Source organism: Pygoscelis adeliae, unplaced genomic scaffold, assembly GCF_000699105.1.
Source record: "Pygoscelis adeliae isolate BGI_AS28 unplaced genomic scaffold, ASM69910v1 Scaffold117, whole genome shotgun sequence".
Taxonomy (NCBI): Eukaryota; Metazoa; Chordata; class Aves; order Sphenisciformes; family Spheniscidae; genus Pygoscelis; species Pygoscelis adeliae.
In genome coordinates, this window is record NW_008825270.1 from 5,545,815 (window position 1) to 5,561,909 (window position 16,095).

General features: G+C 55.8%; 1 protein-coding gene across 1 annotated transcript in view; it reads right to left on the minus strand.

The window, feature by feature from the left end:
• Window positions 1-16,095, minus strand: part of DGKZ (diacylglycerol kinase, zeta) — a 56,958-nt gene that overhangs the window by 8,323 nt on the left and 32,540 nt on the right. Inside the window, exons 6-29 of the mRNA XM_009329749.1 lie at window positions 15,265-15,342; window positions 14,857-14,913; window positions 12,584-12,652; window positions 12,065-12,136; window positions 11,631-11,747; window positions 11,469-11,540; window positions 11,087-11,182; window positions 10,722-10,804; window positions 10,107-10,167; window positions 9,570-9,683; window positions 9,025-9,165; window positions 8,474-8,552; window positions 8,127-8,182; window positions 6,913-6,975; window positions 6,596-6,669; window positions 6,371-6,482; window positions 5,893-6,092; window positions 5,501-5,601; window positions 5,286-5,365; window positions 4,031-4,075; window positions 3,673-3,742; window positions 1,737-1,777; window positions 945-1,135; window positions 348-379 (exon numbers count right to left, since the gene is read on the minus strand). Coding sequence (XP_009328024.1) covers window positions 348-379; window positions 945-1,135; window positions 1,737-1,777; window positions 3,673-3,742; window positions 4,031-4,075; window positions 5,286-5,365; window positions 5,501-5,601; window positions 5,893-6,092; window positions 6,371-6,482; window positions 6,596-6,669; window positions 6,913-6,975; window positions 8,127-8,182; window positions 8,474-8,552; window positions 9,025-9,165; window positions 9,570-9,683; window positions 10,107-10,167; window positions 10,722-10,804; window positions 11,087-11,182; window positions 11,469-11,540; window positions 11,631-11,747; window positions 12,065-12,136; window positions 12,584-12,652; window positions 14,857-14,913; window positions 15,265-15,342 — 2,104 coding nt within the window. The remainder of the gene's footprint in view (window positions 1-347; window positions 380-944; window positions 1,136-1,736; window positions 1,778-3,672; window positions 3,743-4,030; window positions 4,076-5,285; window positions 5,366-5,500; window positions 5,602-5,892; window positions 6,093-6,370; window positions 6,483-6,595; window positions 6,670-6,912; window positions 6,976-8,126; window positions 8,183-8,473; window positions 8,553-9,024; window positions 9,166-9,569; window positions 9,684-10,106; window positions 10,168-10,721; window positions 10,805-11,086; window positions 11,183-11,468; window positions 11,541-11,630; window positions 11,748-12,064; window positions 12,137-12,583; window positions 12,653-14,856; window positions 14,914-15,264; window positions 15,343-16,095) is intronic.

The window sequence follows — 16,095 nt, forward strand, 5'->3', positions numbered from 1 at the left end:
TGGTCCCCCCCCCCCAGGAGCCCCAGCCACTGCCTGGCAGGGACAGCCCCCCAGCCCAGCCCACAGCACTCAGCTCCGCAGGTGGGGGATTAACCCATCTGCCATGCCATTTCCTGCACGGCAGAGTTGGGAAGGCGCCTGGCCGGGCCGCTCCACAAATCACTGTCAGGTCTCTCCTGCCAACCTCTGGGGTCACCCGCCTGCGGGGCTCTGTGCTCCCACCTAGCACACAGGCAGCAGGGCTCCTGCCTGCACGCCAGGGAAAGGATAGGCCAAAAAAAACATGGCGGGGACCCAAAACAGTGCAACCTGAGAGAGGGTGTGACAGGGGGTGGAACAGGACTCACCTTTGTGTGGGAGGCAGCACTCAGGCTCAGCACTGGAAGGGAAGAAGAAAAGGCATAACTAACCCTGCTAGTCCTGGCAGCAGATTGCCCAAAAGAGCACACGGCGGGTGGAGGGATGGTTGTGGAGAAGCCTGCCCGTGGCACTCCTCCAGCAGGCAGGAGCAGAGGCAGGCCAAGGGACTTTGCTGCTCTTTGGTCATGCCATCTGCTTCTTCCCCAATCTGGGTTCTTCCCCATCCCCACTCCCATTTCTACTGCTGCTCCCAGCTCTGTTGCTCACCTGTACCCAAGGCCAGCCTGACTTGGGCCAATAGACACCCATGCCCTTTGCCCCACGGGCCAGGCACTGGAGCTTGACCTCATGGCTGAGCTGCCTGGTGATGCCCCACCACCTCCAGCAGCACTGGCTGGAGAGCAGGGAAGACGGGACAGCATCTTACCACTTGGTCTAACTCAGCACTGAATTCCTGCTCGCTTCCTGGGAGCCCCCCTGTGACCTGGCCCAGGGATCGATGCAGTGAAACCAACCCTGGCTCTCCCATCGCTGCCCACCCTTCCTGAGGTCCAGCACCCCATTCTCGCCCACCCCAGACTCACCTGGGGGCAGGAGAGGAGGGTGGAGAGGAGGAAGAGGAGGGGAATGCAAAATGGTGCCCAGTGGGTGCAGCAGACGAGTCAACAAGGTCAGGCATGGCAGGAGAGGTGCCCACGGTCTGGGTGATCACCAGCTCTGGGTCCAGCACGTAGAGCTCGTCCTGAGATATCTCTGTCACATAGTTGAGGTGCTCCTGAAAGACACAAATGAGCCTCCTCATAAGCAAGACCTACTTCTGCATAGCTCCCATCCCCTCACATGCCATGCCTTGTCACCCATCCACTCACTCAGCAGAGTGATGGTGGCTCGAAGAGTCCTGGGACCTGTGCCAGGGAAGCCGCCACATCTCCTTGTCCTTTTCAGGCTTCCCATCTCCTCCCAACCTAGCAGCTGACCCCGTACACCTCATCTCCATGTGCCCCTCTCCAGATCATTAGGGAAAGTATTTAATGCTGGGTAAGATGACCCCAGTCGGTGGGTGCCTAGCCAGCCTTGCTACATCGCTATTCCTTACCCGCTCTGCTGCAGGGTCCTGCAGGCGGCTTCCAATCCAAGTCTCTGTGCTCCCACCCATGCTTCCTCCCTTTCCACGGGAACCTAGAGGTGCTGGGGCTGGTCCTGGACCAGGCCCGTCACACCACCCCTCAGGGGATGACTCAGGGCAGGACAGCAATGCGAGACCTGTGTGTCCCTGAGGCTGAGCCTGCCTGTCGGTCCACGTGAACGCAGGACACTCAAGCACCTTCCCAGAAGACGCCAGGGGAGACAATGGCAGAGGACAAGGCTGCACTCACCTGTGCGCGGTCTATCCTGTAGAACCGATCAGCTGTGGTTGCTGGAAAACAGGGACAGAGCAAGACAGAGTGATTCTTGGTGTGGGATGAGGGAGACGGCCACTTTCTGCCACCGAGACGCGGTGAACTATCCAGCCACTTCATGGCCTGCATGGAAGGCACAGCAAAGCAAACAGCACCCCCAAACCAGGAGCAGTTCCCTTCCCTTTGGGACCCTGCTGTTCTCTTTAAACGAGAGGCAGCTCCTTAGGCCTACAGACCACCATGCTGCTGTGCAACATGCCTTTGCTTGCTATCTCCTCCTCGATGACTCCTGGCAGGGAGCCACAGGGAAGGCAAGAACGCGCCTAGCTGACGCTGTGGCCTTTCTGGGGGCTTTCGGGTGCTCCAGCATTAGCTTGAGCAGACAAAGTTCAGGGCTGTGCAGCACATGTCTCAGCATTCACTTGCACCAGGTGAGGAACTACTCCAATTTAACATGATGCACCTCATTGCAGAGTGCCGAGAAATGGGGGCACTAAGTGGGGCTGGGAGAAGAGGGAGCTCAGCCTCCCGCTGACTTGACTGAGTAAGGTCCCATGGACCACCACAAGACCATGTCAGAGCTTGTGACTGCCAGGTACAATGGAGCACACCACCACCAGCTGTAGGTCCAAGCCCCTGTCTCCTAGGACAGCAGGAGAGAGCTTCAAACCAGCCTCCAGCTTGTTGCTGGCAGCAGCTTGTCTGAGTGCATCCCTCTGCTCATCTCTTTTCCTTAGAGGAGAGATCCCCACAGCAGGAGAGGAGCTCCTTCAACACCAACGGAGCAAGTGGCTGTGCTGGAGCCAGACCCACAAAGCCACCACCCCTGGGGGAGCAGGGAGGGGCTGGGGACTTACGGCATCACCAGCAGGAAAAGCAAGAGCACAGCGCCAGGACAATTGGGTCCCCACACAGGGTGGCACTTCCCCTGTGTCCCACCAGGCTGCTGGTGCCTGCCCAGGTGAAGTTGCTGTGGTGGGACCCTTGGGGACCTGGGGAATTCTCTTCGCAGAATGGGGATGGGCCAGAGCAGATGAGAGGAGTGAAAGAGCCTCGTTTATCCTGTCCTGGCTGGAGATTTAGTGTCAGTGAGCTGCTGCTGAAGGCCTGTAATTCAGCTGCTTGAATGAGCCTATGCTGTCTTGAATGAGGCTCTGGCCTCTTTCCTGACACATTTTCCTGAGCCCAGAACCTGCTGCTGGGAGGAAAGGAAAGCGGTCCTGGTACAGCAGTCCTGGTAGTGACACCTGGGAGCAGCAGCGCCAGCAGTCCCATATGCAGGGCTGGAACCCCGAAGGGAGAAGCTGTATCCTCTCTGCCTAGCACGAGGCTTCCCAGGCCCACTTTGCAACCCACAGCTGTGCTCTACTGTGCTCTATGCCCTGCTACTGGGAAGTCAGGGAGATGAAGTGCCACCAGCAGTCATTTCTCTCGGCCAACTTCCAGGTACAGAGGGAGAGCTCTGGAGCCTCTTGGTCAGTGAAGGCAAAGGGGGAAGAGAAAGCTACTTTCAGGCAGGGGAGAAGAAGCAGCTGGAGCCCGGTGGGGAGCCTGCTCCCATACCACTGGGACGCTCACGGTGAGCCTTGCTCCCAGCGTGCTGGAGCAGGGGGGCCCCCTGCCTGCATGACACAGGACAGCAAGCCCAGCAGTCCCGCAGTGACAGGACACACGCCGCCAAGCTGGCTTCAGCTCTGGGGGCAGGAGACCAGCAGACGCCCCTTGCTCCACTCACGGTCAGCAGCCAGAGACACAGCCTGGGGTAAAAAACTGCTGCATTCGGCCGCAAAGACCCCAACATCCATTAGTCCCAAGTCCCACGTGGCTCTCAGTGGCTTGTCACTAAGGGTCTGTCCCCTCACTCCCCCACATTCAGACACGATCAGCACTCCCAGGGGAAGATGATACTCACAGTCCAGGAAGCACCACTTGGGTGATAGCTTCTGCGATGACAGTGTCTTCGGTTTGGCTCCATCTCCCTCCTGTATAAAAAGACAGGATAAAGTCGTGTCTCTTGGCCTCCCCATCTCTCCCCAGAGCGTCCCTCCTGCTTTGGAAGGTCCCTGCAGACACGGAGAACCACAGGTGCTTGGATGGAAAGGCAAACTTGAACACAGGCACAGCACACAGCGATGGGAAGCTGCACAGGACAGACTGGAGCCGACACACACCAGCTCACTGAAGAGAGAGGTGCCACAAGATGAGCCCATGAGACTGGCATGGTGCACATGACAGATGGGCCCGGGGCGACGGCGCAAGGCCATACACACCTGAAAGAGCAGGCGCTCTAAAGCAGAGGGCTGTGGAAGGAAATCCTGCAGAAAGGCAAGGTGTGCAGTTACAGCCTTTGGGCGGCCCCTCAGCCCCTCTCGTCCCATTGGTCTTGCTTAATGTGCTGCCATATCTGGCTTTACACACTGCCTGGCCAAGGTCCCTGGTCCCTGCCCTGCTTTGAGGCTAGAGCACAGTGATTGCCCAAGGAGAGAGAAGAGGTAAACCACGAGATGACTGAGGAACACCAGCCTCAACACACAGCTTTAGAGGTGCAGGAGGTTGCAGAGGCATCAGTCTACCAGGTTGACGCCATAGGAAAGTGTTACCCTCTGAGCGCGGGAGCTGCTAGCCATGTACCTGTCTGCATGTCCTCACCAGTGCCTGGGCACAAGGTGGGCAGGGGACAGGCAAGCAGAGCAGGCAGAGCAAAGGAGCAGATGCCAGTGTGCCAGCCTGGGCAAGCAGCTCTGCAACTCAGCCCTGCAGGACACTATGCACAAGCCGGATGGGATTCCCTCAGGCACAAGAGCCAGCTAACTGGGGACTAAGCAAGGTCCCTTCAATCTTCTGAGAGAAAATCAGACTGAGCAGTGCAGCACCAGGAAGCACGCTGTGGGCTCAGAAAGCATTGCTCACCAGGAGCAAGGGTTACACAGCCCGTATCTGAGTCATGGACACGTACTAGCACATTGGCAGGAGCACAAAAGTTAGTACTTGTAAATGAAGTAGGGGAGGGAGGAGCAACCCTAATCCAGGCACCCTGGGAGGGGCAGAGCTGTGCCAGGAAACACAGAGCCTGCGGAGGGCTGAAGAAACACAGCACAGCAAACAAAGGGACAGAGGAAAGGCCTCCCCAAACACCCAGTGGGTGATACGGTTGGACTCGATGATCTTGGAGGTCTCTTCCAACCTTAATGATTCTATGATTCTATGATTCTATGATAGGCCCCCATAGGATGTATGCTGGCTTTTTCCACTGCCCCATAACTTTTCTGGGCCACGGACACCCTGGGCCTGGAGAACAAGGTCAGAAGAGCGATGCTGAGAAAGAAGCTGCCAGAGAGCAGGGAGCAACAAGCCATCCAGCTTGTGATCCTGCCTCCACCATGGGGTGAAGGGAAACCATGACCTGCTACCAGAAGCAGGAGCATGTGTGTTGGTGTGTGCAGGTCGAGGAGGCTTAGAAATCCCTTCCCTGAGCCCCTCCATCCTCAGCATCCATCTGTGACCATTTCCCACGCAAAGCCTCACCTCCTGCAGCCTCTCGATTTGGGTCCGGCACAACTCCAGGTCACTGTCTCCTGGAACCACAATGATCCCCAGCGGCACAGCTGCATGACAGGGCACAGACACAACTCAGGGAGCAGCCCGTGCCCCACCCCAACACCTCACACAGCTGAGCTGAGGGCACTGCTGGACTCGGGGACTGCGGCTCCCACCCCCTGGTCACTCAGCTGGTCACTCACAGGCTTCCTTGAGCTTTTCCTTGTCATAGTGCAGTGCCTCGTAATCACGCATGCTGATTCGGCTCACCCGGATCCGCAGCCGCTCGGGCACTGGCTGCTGGCTGCATGCAGGGGGGAAGGAAAAGGGAAGGGATCAGAAAGTGACAGCCCACTTTCTTCTTATCCCACTCACCCCTCCAAAACAGGCACGAGCACAGACTAGGGTGGGGAGCTTGGCACCATCAGCTTCTCCAGCACCGGGGTCTGGCCATACTTCTGTGACCTGATCCCTTCCCAGGCCCTTCTTCAGAGAGGATCGAAATGCCTCTGGGAGTGATGGATCGGTCCCATCCCTTCCCCCTCCATCCCTTCTGCTTTGGAGAGGAGGTGGCAGATTGATCTGAGGAACCTACTCATTGAGCAGAGGCATGGAGTTGCGACGCTTGGTCTTCTGCACCATGTTGGCTTGGTTGCGCAGGGAGATGTGGATACAGGAAGCCGCCAGCTTGCAGGGCTCTCCATCTACCTGCATGGGGATGGCCTTGGACGTGGTGAGAACCACCTGCCGGCACTGGCACAGCCGCTCCCCGTGACCACCAACCTGCAAGGCAGCCTGTGAAAGAATCCAGAGTGAGAGCAGAGCATAGACTGAGGGGTGGATAGGGGAGCACCCATTGTCAGCCAGATGCTGCAAGTGAACCAAGTTCTGGAAGGGATCCACAGAGACTAGGGCATGACAGCACCTTGCCTAAATCTCAGAGAGCAGACACTGCCACACAGGCCAGCACTACAGCTCCTCAGGACGGAAGCTGGGGGGCTGGCCAATGCCTGGTCAATGGGACCAGTCGCTCCCCTCATTGCTAGCTACAACTGGCAACAGCACCGACTCACCAGGGATGTCATGGTGAAGCCAATAACTTCAATGCAGCCGTCATCGTGGCGCTGTGGCTCGAAGTCGTGGTGCTCCCCAGGGTTGCCCCAGGGCATGGTGCCTGCACAGTACCTGTGAAGGGATGGCAAGCGATGCATGGACAGGCCCCCCCCAAACCCAAGCAGGGATCTGTGGCATGGGGGTGAGGAGCCCAGCACACGAGGGCAGGTCCTGGGGCTGCTCACCTGGGGATGTTCAGGAAGACCAGGCACTGGGGCTTTAGGTCCTGGATCTTGGAGGTCAGGTCTATGCCATCGCACTGGAGACAACACAGGGGCGTTCAGGCTGCTCTAAGGGGTGGCTTGGCCCACCCTACCCACCTGGGAGGAAATGACCTCCCCCTCTGCTCCCCATGGTGACTGTCCTCCAAGCCAGAGGAAGCCAATGTCCCCAGGAACACATCCTCTCCCCAATCCTGAGATACCCAGTGTGCCAAGGGACCGCTCCTCACCCCTTGGCAGCTCAACCCCCTCCCTGATCCAGAGCACCCCTGCACACTCACAACCAACTTGACGTGCTTCGCTAAGTCTTTGGAGCTCCCTGTGAGGAAGTCGGAGAAAGCCGTCTGCCAAGGCAAGAGACAGCATTAGCGCCCACATGTTCACCGAAATGGGCAGCCAGGAAGCCTGCCACCAACCTTCAGACCTCAGCTGCTGAGAGCAGCAAATCCCTTCCTTGTCCAATGGCGGAAGCCCTCTCTTCTCCCCTCCCAAACCAACCTTATCCATTCCTCTGGCCATTTTGTCTACCAAAAACCTTGGGGCACCTTTAGTAACACCCCCCCCCCAAATTCCCCTCCCAGCCCAGTCCCAGCTTTAGGGAAGAGCTGGCAAGGTGGGTCTCCTCTTGTGAGAGACTCGAGTCAGAGGAGACAAATTCAGTCTCAAGCTGCAATGAAATACCATAAAACAGAGCTGATGTGACCTCATCTAGATTTACCAGGAGGACAGCATGGCCTCTGTTACACAGATCCTAGGGTCCCCTTTGGGTTTAACTGTATAGAGAGGAGGGGAGACACAAACAGGAGAGATGTGAGATGGTACAGAGCAGCACTTGGCCTTTAGAACTGCTCAAATACTGGTCACCCAGCCACATGGGTAAGGAGGTATATTGAGGATGGGGGGATGGACGAACAAAGATGACACTGAGACACAAAGCTCTACAAGTGAGATACAGGAGGGTGGCATAATTAGCCAGGGAGCTGTAACTGGCCCAAGGTATAAAATAAAAGACCAAAGTAGTGTGGGGACTCTATGGAAAGGCTTCCTGTTCCTCTGCAGGGGAGACAGCCTGCCTCCCCACAGCTCCGGGGAGGTCCTGCCTGGGTGACTGTCCGTGAGCCGGAGAACAAGAACAATAGTGGCAGGAGATCAAGGCAGCAACTGTACTGCAGGCCAGAGAGCAAGCTGTACCGCCAGCAGCACTCGCAGCCAAAGAGGAGCTGTGACTCCCAGATCTGCAGCCTTTCTCCAGCACCTCTCCAGCTTCGGGAGCAGCAGCACTCGCAGCCAAAGATGAGCTGTGACTCCCAGATCTGCAGCCTTTCTCCAGCACCTCTCCAGCTTCGGGAGGGGGGCTCAGCTTGGGTGCACGTGAAGGCCCGTGTAACTCGGATGAGTGAGTTGAGGGTGCAGACAGGAGCCAGGGCTGTGCCTGCACTCCAGCTGACGCTAAGGCTGCTATGAAGGCATGCCCAGATATCCTCCACACACTCACCCCAGCATAGAACATTTTATTCCGAAACCGGCTGTTGAACTTCTCTGGGTTGGCCTCTAGGGAAAGGAGAAAAAAGTCCAGGTCATTGGCCTGCACATGGAAATACTTCACTTGCCAGCTCTCTCCAGACACAGCTCTCCAGCCAGCCTCGGCCAGGAGGCAGCCCCCAGCTCTCTTCCCATGCAGGCATCCCTCTTCCCCCTCTGCAGCCTCCACTTGCTCCTCAGGTTTCACCTCCAGCCCTGCCCCTGGGGCAATCCTCTTGTTCACTTTGCCAAGGAGCATTTTACGGGCCCACCTCTGGGGCACCCCATCACCACAGAAACTAAAAAAACTCCCCCCCGTACCTCGGGATTCGTGGAACTCCAGCGTCACCCGCGCGTCAAAGCCAAGGCTGAAATAGTTATTAAAGACATCCAAGGGGAGCTGAAATGGAAAGGAGGAACAAAGATGAGGCTGCCAGCGTGTGGCTATGGCAAAGACGAGGTCAGGCTATAGCAGAGCCATGCACCGTGCTCACGAGGCTCATGGAGCAGAGGATTGCCTTCCCCCCAGGAAAATACAGAGGTCACCAGCCTGAGATGATGGACCCCAGCTCCTAGGGGTAAGGGACATGGCCCAAGGGGACACACTCTGGTCTCCAAGATACCTGCAATCACCCATGTTTCTGCTAAAGAAACAGTCTCAGAGGGGACTCGGCTTATACCTGTTGCAAGCTGTGGTTAAAAACCTCTGCTGTACATTTAGTTCTGATCTCTACACGCCTCGCCATGAGTGCCATGGGTCAGAGCCATGAGAGGAGGAGTGGAACTGGAGCAGGGAAATGCCAGCCCAACACCATAGCCCCAGGTGCTGGGGCTGCCTGAGCCAGTGGGAGAAGGAGAACGCAGTGTCCCACCTTGTCAGCGGCCACCTCATCCTTTTCCTCAGGGTTTGCGTCAGGGTTTGGCTCCACATGGAGGTTCCAGCGATCGAGCTGCACAATGTTCCCATCTTCCACGTGTGACAGGATCTTGGACAGAGGCTCATCTGTGTAACCCTGGTGAAGACCAGGACTCAGTGAGTCTCCTACCTGCTTCCTGCAGAGATGTCTTCTTCTTTGGGAAGACATCCCAGAGCAAAGGATGTGGAAAAGATCAATTCTACTTGAATGCTCAACAAAGTGGAACTTTAAATTTAAAAACAATGTATCTTCCTTCTAAAAATCTCCCAAAGTTTGAAATAATGATTGCTTTTGTTAATATCCTAAGATATTATAACCTAATTCAGAATAATTCAAATGTCAGAAGAACGGTAACATCCAAACTGCACTTATTTGTTGGTCTATAGTTAGGGAAAGTCAAAATAGCTAGCCAGTGCAAATCCCCACCTGTGTGTCTGGAACCAGAGTCGAAGCACCCAGCCCTCCTCTGTCAGCAGTGAGCTCTTCTGCCCATCACTTACCCCACCCCAGTTCAGTGTCCTGGCCAAGTCATTCCCTGTCCCCAAAGGTAGGATGGCCACAGGAGGAGGTGGGTTGAGGCGTAACTGGTCCAGAATGGAGAGTATCCAGCCCACCTGCTCAAGCAAGAGAGCACAAAGAAACAGTTGATTATTTCAGGGACAGGCAGGCAGGTGGAGGTGAATCGAAGCACTAGCGATGGCAGAGGGGCAGAGACAGGGTCCCCTTAGCCACCACCGAGGCTATTCACAGTCTTTAATGCTCCAAATGGGTGCTGCGGGAGATACCAGTAACCCACTGGCCCCCCTCACTGGCCAGGACACTCGCCCCCAAAAGGGCGACAAATCCAGACATGCCACAGACTAGCACTCCCTGGAGCAGTGCATGAGGCGACCCACAGTATCCGATGCCACCAGCTGGACCATGGACACAGTGCGCACATTTTGCCCCATTCTGGATTACAGCAAGGAGGGCTGCTGCTGGCACTGGGAAGGCCTGGGGCGAAAGGTACTGCAGGCACAAAGGGCCAGGGGACTCACCGTGCCGTCTCCCCCGCACGCCAGGATCCGGAGGTTGTGGACCTTGCGATACAGCTCCAGCCTGCAGGGAACAGAGAGAGTAAGAAGGGGAGGGAAGAGGCACTTGAAGGTGTTACGCAGCAGCTGCAGGGCTCCCTGCCCTCACAGAGCCCGTGGCGTTCACAAAGCCACATGCGTGTCTCCCTCCCCATCGCCACAGCAGTTCACAGCAGTGGGCAAAGCCACAGTAACTTTGGCTTCACCAGCTCTTGTGGAGGAAGAGCAGGGTGTCGTCCACAGTCCATGTACACGCAGATAAGCTGAAACGCAGCAAGCAGACAAGACCCACGCGACATTAACGGAACATAATGAACTAGATTTGGGAATGTCACCCTACAGCTGGTCTCTTTGCCACTAGCCTTAAGATTAGACCAGCCCTCCAGCAGGAAGCACTGCAAGGCCAGGACTGGCCGCAAGGTGTCCTAGAGAGGTCTCTCAAAGCATGAACTCGTTGGAGGTGTCTTTGCACAGGGAGGTATGGAGCATCAGGCCTCTGCCAACCGCGGGAAGAGCTCTGAGGAGGAATCTCTGGGGCAGGGATGGGGGAGAGAAGGGTGCTGCCCCATCAGTACTCACGCCTCCTTGGGTCCACCCTGGCTGAGGTCGAAAACTTGCCGTGGGTTGAGATACCACATGAAGGATTGGATGATCTTGGCTCCCTGTGAGGGCAAGAAAGACTTCAGCAGGGAACAGGGAGTTCCCAGTGGACAGAGGGAAGAAGGCACCTGGTCTCGAGGACAGGCCAAGACAACGGCATTCTGGGGGGACTCAGGCAAAGCCTGGCCTAGGTGGGAATTGTTGGGCAGCAAACTGGCATTGCGGAGGTTGCCTTGCCTCTTCTGCAGCTGAGACATCACCAAAACTATGCTGACTCCTCAGCAGCCAAAAGGCAATACCCCCATAGAGCTGCCTCCTCATGGAGATGTAGAACAAGGCCATACCTGATTCCCACCACTCTTGGGGTTCACAAATACCAGCAAGGGCTTCATGAGAGGAGCTGGCATGGGCTTGATGACAAAAGGTTTCCACCTCCCTTCCTGCAAGAGACACCACCTTCAACAAACTCAGGGAAACACAAACTCCCACCTCTAGCTGAGCCCTAACATCATACGTGGTCAGGAACAGGAGGAAGAGAACATCCCAGCCAGTCTGTAAGCCTCATAGCTGGGATTTTCCCTGCCAGCAGGCACCCTCCCTCCACCTCACCCTCCTTAACCTCAGCGCAGACCCCGCAAAGCCCTCTTGTTTCCCAGTCCTGCTCCTCACTGCCCAGTCCCTCCGCCCTTCCAAGACAAGGTCATTCCCTGTCCCCTCATCTCTTGCCTCGGCCCCCTTTTTGCTGGATTTCCGCTTGAACGATGTCCTCTTCTTCTTCTTACTAGATTTCAGTGGATTCTAGAGAAAAGAAACAAACCCAAAAACTCCATGAGGAGCTGCTGGGCAAGCAGTTGTTGTGAAAGAGCCACAAGAGCTGAGGTGAGTTACCTGGGGCCGTCGGACCCGCAGAATCCAGGTGGGAGGAACAACAACAGCAGCGTGAGCCCCCAGTGAGCAGGGCTCTTCGATGTGTTGCAGCATGAAACATGACACTTTGCTGTGATACTGGGGAAGGACAAGAGGAGAGACAGAGAGAAAACTCAGCTGCTCAGTTTGCTGGGGACAACCATCTTCTCCTCCTCCCAGCTCACCCATGCCAGCGCAGGGAGTGCTGGAGAAAACCATGCAGGAATTTTGTAATGGGAAGGCAATGAGGAGAAAGTTTCTCGTAGGAGCTCCCAGCTACCACAGTACAGCTTCTCCCAGTAAGAGGAGCTGTAAGGGCAGGCTGCAGAGAAGCAGCCTGGGGGCGTCCCAGCAGAAAGCAGAGGTCATGAGATGCAGAGCAGGCTGGTAAGACGTCCAATGGGGGCTTTGCTCACCGCTTGCTTGCACCAGGAACAGCTGATGGCTACAATCTCTTTACTGTGGAAGGCAAACTTTTGCTGGAAACCCTGTAGAGGGAAGGATAAGAGGCTTAGGGAATTTCCTTGCAGCTTTCTACCATCCAACAGGACTTTCCCACCACCAAGAGAGACATTAACAAAGAGAGTGTGCCTGCAGCTGGAGCCCTCTGGATCCCTGTCAGATAGCCCCAACCACCACTACAGCACCAGGGAGGCCACTGCGCTCTGCAGGGGTGTCCCTATTGCCCAAGGAAAGCATGTCAGGAAGACAGTTCCCTCCAGGATTGATTGGGCCCAGGGGGAGAACAACTCTGTGTGGGAAGCACTTATGTAGTGCTTCACTGGGCAAAACAGGGCATGCGTCTTGCTGTTGCTGTAGGCTGCTGCCACCAAACAGGAATGGCGGGATGTCCCTGGTCCCCAGCCCTGTTCTTGTCCCTGGTTTGACCTTAGCTTTCCTTCAGGCTGAGAAAAAAAAACGAGATGCCCTCTCACCTTACCACACTGCCGGCATTTCCCTTCCTGCCGCCTCCGGTGTACCCAGTGATGCCGGACAACTATGGGCTAAAGGGAAAAGAAAAAAAGAGAAAAAAAAAAGGGGGAGTGAAAGCCCAGCATGTGAGGGAACACAGAACAGGCAGGAGGAATGGACCCAGGCCAGCCAGGATCTCTGCTCTTGCAGCAAACCCACTACTCACATGCACCAGCCCCAACGCTCTGGGAGAAGGCAAAGCCAACGAATCAGGGGGCAAGAGGCCAAATTAAGGTGCTCAGAGAAGAGGGAATTAAAACCAGAAAAACTAGGAAGGAAATGAGGGAAACTGAAGACTGAGAATCACACAAAGCAAACCCAATGGAGAGTGGGCAAGCAGTAATGTGGAGCACTACTTTGGTCATAAATCATCTCTCCATCTCCTAACATCTCTGACCAGATGCCCCCAGTGCCAGGTGAAAAATACGCTGGTGGAAGGAGTGAAAATCCCCAGGGAGACACAGTTTATGCCCACAGCAAGAAGATGGAGGTGCTTGCAGCTAAGCAGCAAACTGCCTAGCTCCACATTCCTTGAGGAGAGGAGCAGCCCCAAAGCCCCCCACACCCAGTTCACCCTGCTCTTCACCTCAGGGCAAGTCCTGCCAGCCTGTCTCAGTCCCTGCCCGCAGGGAGGGGAGCCAGGGGAGCCAGGCTGCTTGCAGGCACCTTCTCTCTGTAGGCTCACGGTGGGTGAGGGCTGGGACTTGCAGGAGCGATTGTGGAGGCACGGAAACATGACAGTGGGATCTCTGAGTGTTGTGGGGGGACAGAAGCTTTGCAATGAAGTATCACATTTCCTATATCCCTCCTTCCTCTTCCAGCCCTGGACTGGGAATGGCAATGTGGGGAGGGCAGCAAAGAGAGAAGAGGGAGTGCAAGTTCACAGCCCGTGAGGTAGGGCCCAACACCCTGCTCTTGACAACTTTTGGGATCACGATGATGATAGAGGCAGAACCTGGCAGGAGATTTGGGTCAGCTCCGGTGTTGTCTGCTCTGAGTGCAGCACATGGGAGAGGACGAAGAGTCCTGTTGGCTTTAGTGGACATTAATCCAGTGGCAGCAGAAGGGGGGCTATGCCCTGAGCTCAGCTCTGAGTCCCACCAGGCACATGTAGGGTGAAGGGGATCCCTGGCAGCACAAAGGCCAGAAGGGTACCTTTCTAGGGAAACAGGAGGGAAGAGCCTGTGGAGGAACTGAGGAGTATTAAAAAGACAGGATGGAGAAGCAGGGTTTGTGAGTAAAAGGAGGAAAACCAGGAAAGGAGAGGAAAAGAAAATTTGTAGAGGTTGGAGAGGAGGAAAACAGAGACAGAAGAGTAAGCGGAGGCAGAGAGTTATCAGCAGAGCCCAGAAAGTAAGTGAAGGACAAATACGGGAACTGTGCTGAGAGTGACATGGGAAGGAGGCACGGCAGAAGCAAAGGAAGAAAGGAAGGTTTAAAGCGATGTCAAAAGCTTCACCTTACCAGGTGACACTGGCATTTCTGAGCAGGGAGCCCTGTGTTTAAGTACCTTTCCCCTACTGCATCTGCTGTGCCAGCACAAACACGGTGTGGGGGCAGCAGCCGTGTTACCAAAATGGCCCACGACTAAGCCCATCCACACCCACTCCAGAGCACTGCATGGGCTACGCAGGCTCCATGGGCTGGAGGGTGAAGCATGAAGGCTGACAAGTGCTTCCACCAGTGCAGCTCAGCAGGCAGGTCCCAGGCCACTGCTTACACCCAGGACATTAAAACATGGACTAAAGGGGTCTGACAGCACCACTGTGGGCATCTTCCACTGCTACCTGGAGTACCTGTGGCACCCAGGTCAGGGCTGAGCAACAAAGCAAGAAGTGAGCCCATACTGCTCCCTTCCAAACTGTGGGAGACTTGGGGAACTGCTGTTTGCCACAGCCTCCTCTACTTGCTTGGGGACGAGCACAAGGGAGGAGAAAACTCTCCGAGGAAACACTGTTTGCAGGTTCCCCCCATGCAGATGCAGGAGCTTTAGAACATCCAAACTAGCAGATGCTCTGCATTTGCTGCCTGCGAGCTCCTCACTCCTCACACCCAGCCTGCGCTGCTGCCTTGCAAAGAAACATCCCTTTTACTGCACCATCCCCTTGGAGCCAGGAGGCAGCACGATGCCTGCACTCCGATGGGCAACAGGCTGGCAGCATCTGATGCCTTTGCCACCAAACTGGGAAGGCGAGGAAGGGTCAGACATAGGCAGCGTCCCAGGCACATCTCTCACCTCCCGTACGTTCCGGGATCCTGACTCCCTGAAGGAAGGTTTGCAGCGGAAATTTATCTGTAGATTGAACACACATGAGAGGAATCAGTAAAACCAGTAATCAGTAATACCTGAAGAAAACCTACTGGAGCTTATTTTACTACAGCAGGCCCAGAGCCTCTGGAGATGTTCGATGCTTGCCGCGAAACCCCTCACATATCTCTGTTACTGAACAAAATGGGGCCTGGGGTCCCAATCATGTCACTAGATGCTCCTTTTGGTATTGCCTCCTCAGAAGACTCCTCTTTGCAATGACACATTGCAGTTCCCCAGTCTTCTTGTGTTTCACTACCCAAGAGGAAGGGCTGCCCAGGAAAAGGCTGTTACAGCTTTGTGAGCCACAGAGAGGGCTTAACAGGCTCTACTCACTTTCTCCAGCTGTTCGATGCAGGGTGTATGCACTACGATCTTGCAGGCTGCACACTTACGCCTGGAGAGAGGTTTTTGCTGGAGGATGAGAAAAGAGGAGGAAAAATGTGCATGTGAATAGCAGTGTTCAAAGGCCGGCAAGCTCAACCTCCCCTTACACCTCCTTCATATATTTCAGGATGCAGAACAAGTCCTATAGGAAAGTTATATACACCTAGACTCCTTGCAAGTAAAGGGATCTAAGCGTGTGCCTAGAACAGATGCTCTTGAGTCTGTGACAGAGCAGGCAGGTGCTCTCCCACTGCTTTAATCAGTCCTTGGCCTCTTCTGACATTGCCCGAGAGCACCACAGAAGCTGGTCTGGGAAGCTCCTGTGGTAAGCCCTGTGGGCAAGCACAGGATGGCATCAGTGCTCCATGTCCACACCACAAGCAGGATTGAGTCTGCAAGCCAGGAGGGAGAACTGCAGCAACCCTCTAAGATCAGTGCTGCCTGCAGGGTCAGGAGGCAGCAGGCCTGGGTCTCCAGCACTCACTTTTCTCCTCTACTGAAAGGTCTTTCCAGAGAAGCTGGATTCGGATTCTCCCTCTAAGGGTGTGAGATCCCAACAGCCTGTCCCTGGAATATCACCGTACCACCTCTGAGTGAGTGGCAACCCTGCGTCAGGTTCCCATTGCAAACTGAGCACCAGCACCGGCAGAAATTGGAGACAGGAAGGGCACACTCCCCGCCTTGGCAGACCCCCACGCTTGCCCCAGCAGCAGCAGCAGGGCCTTTGTGGTGTCCCCGCCGGGTGGCAGCACAGCCTGCATCTGCGGCCCCTGCTGGGGA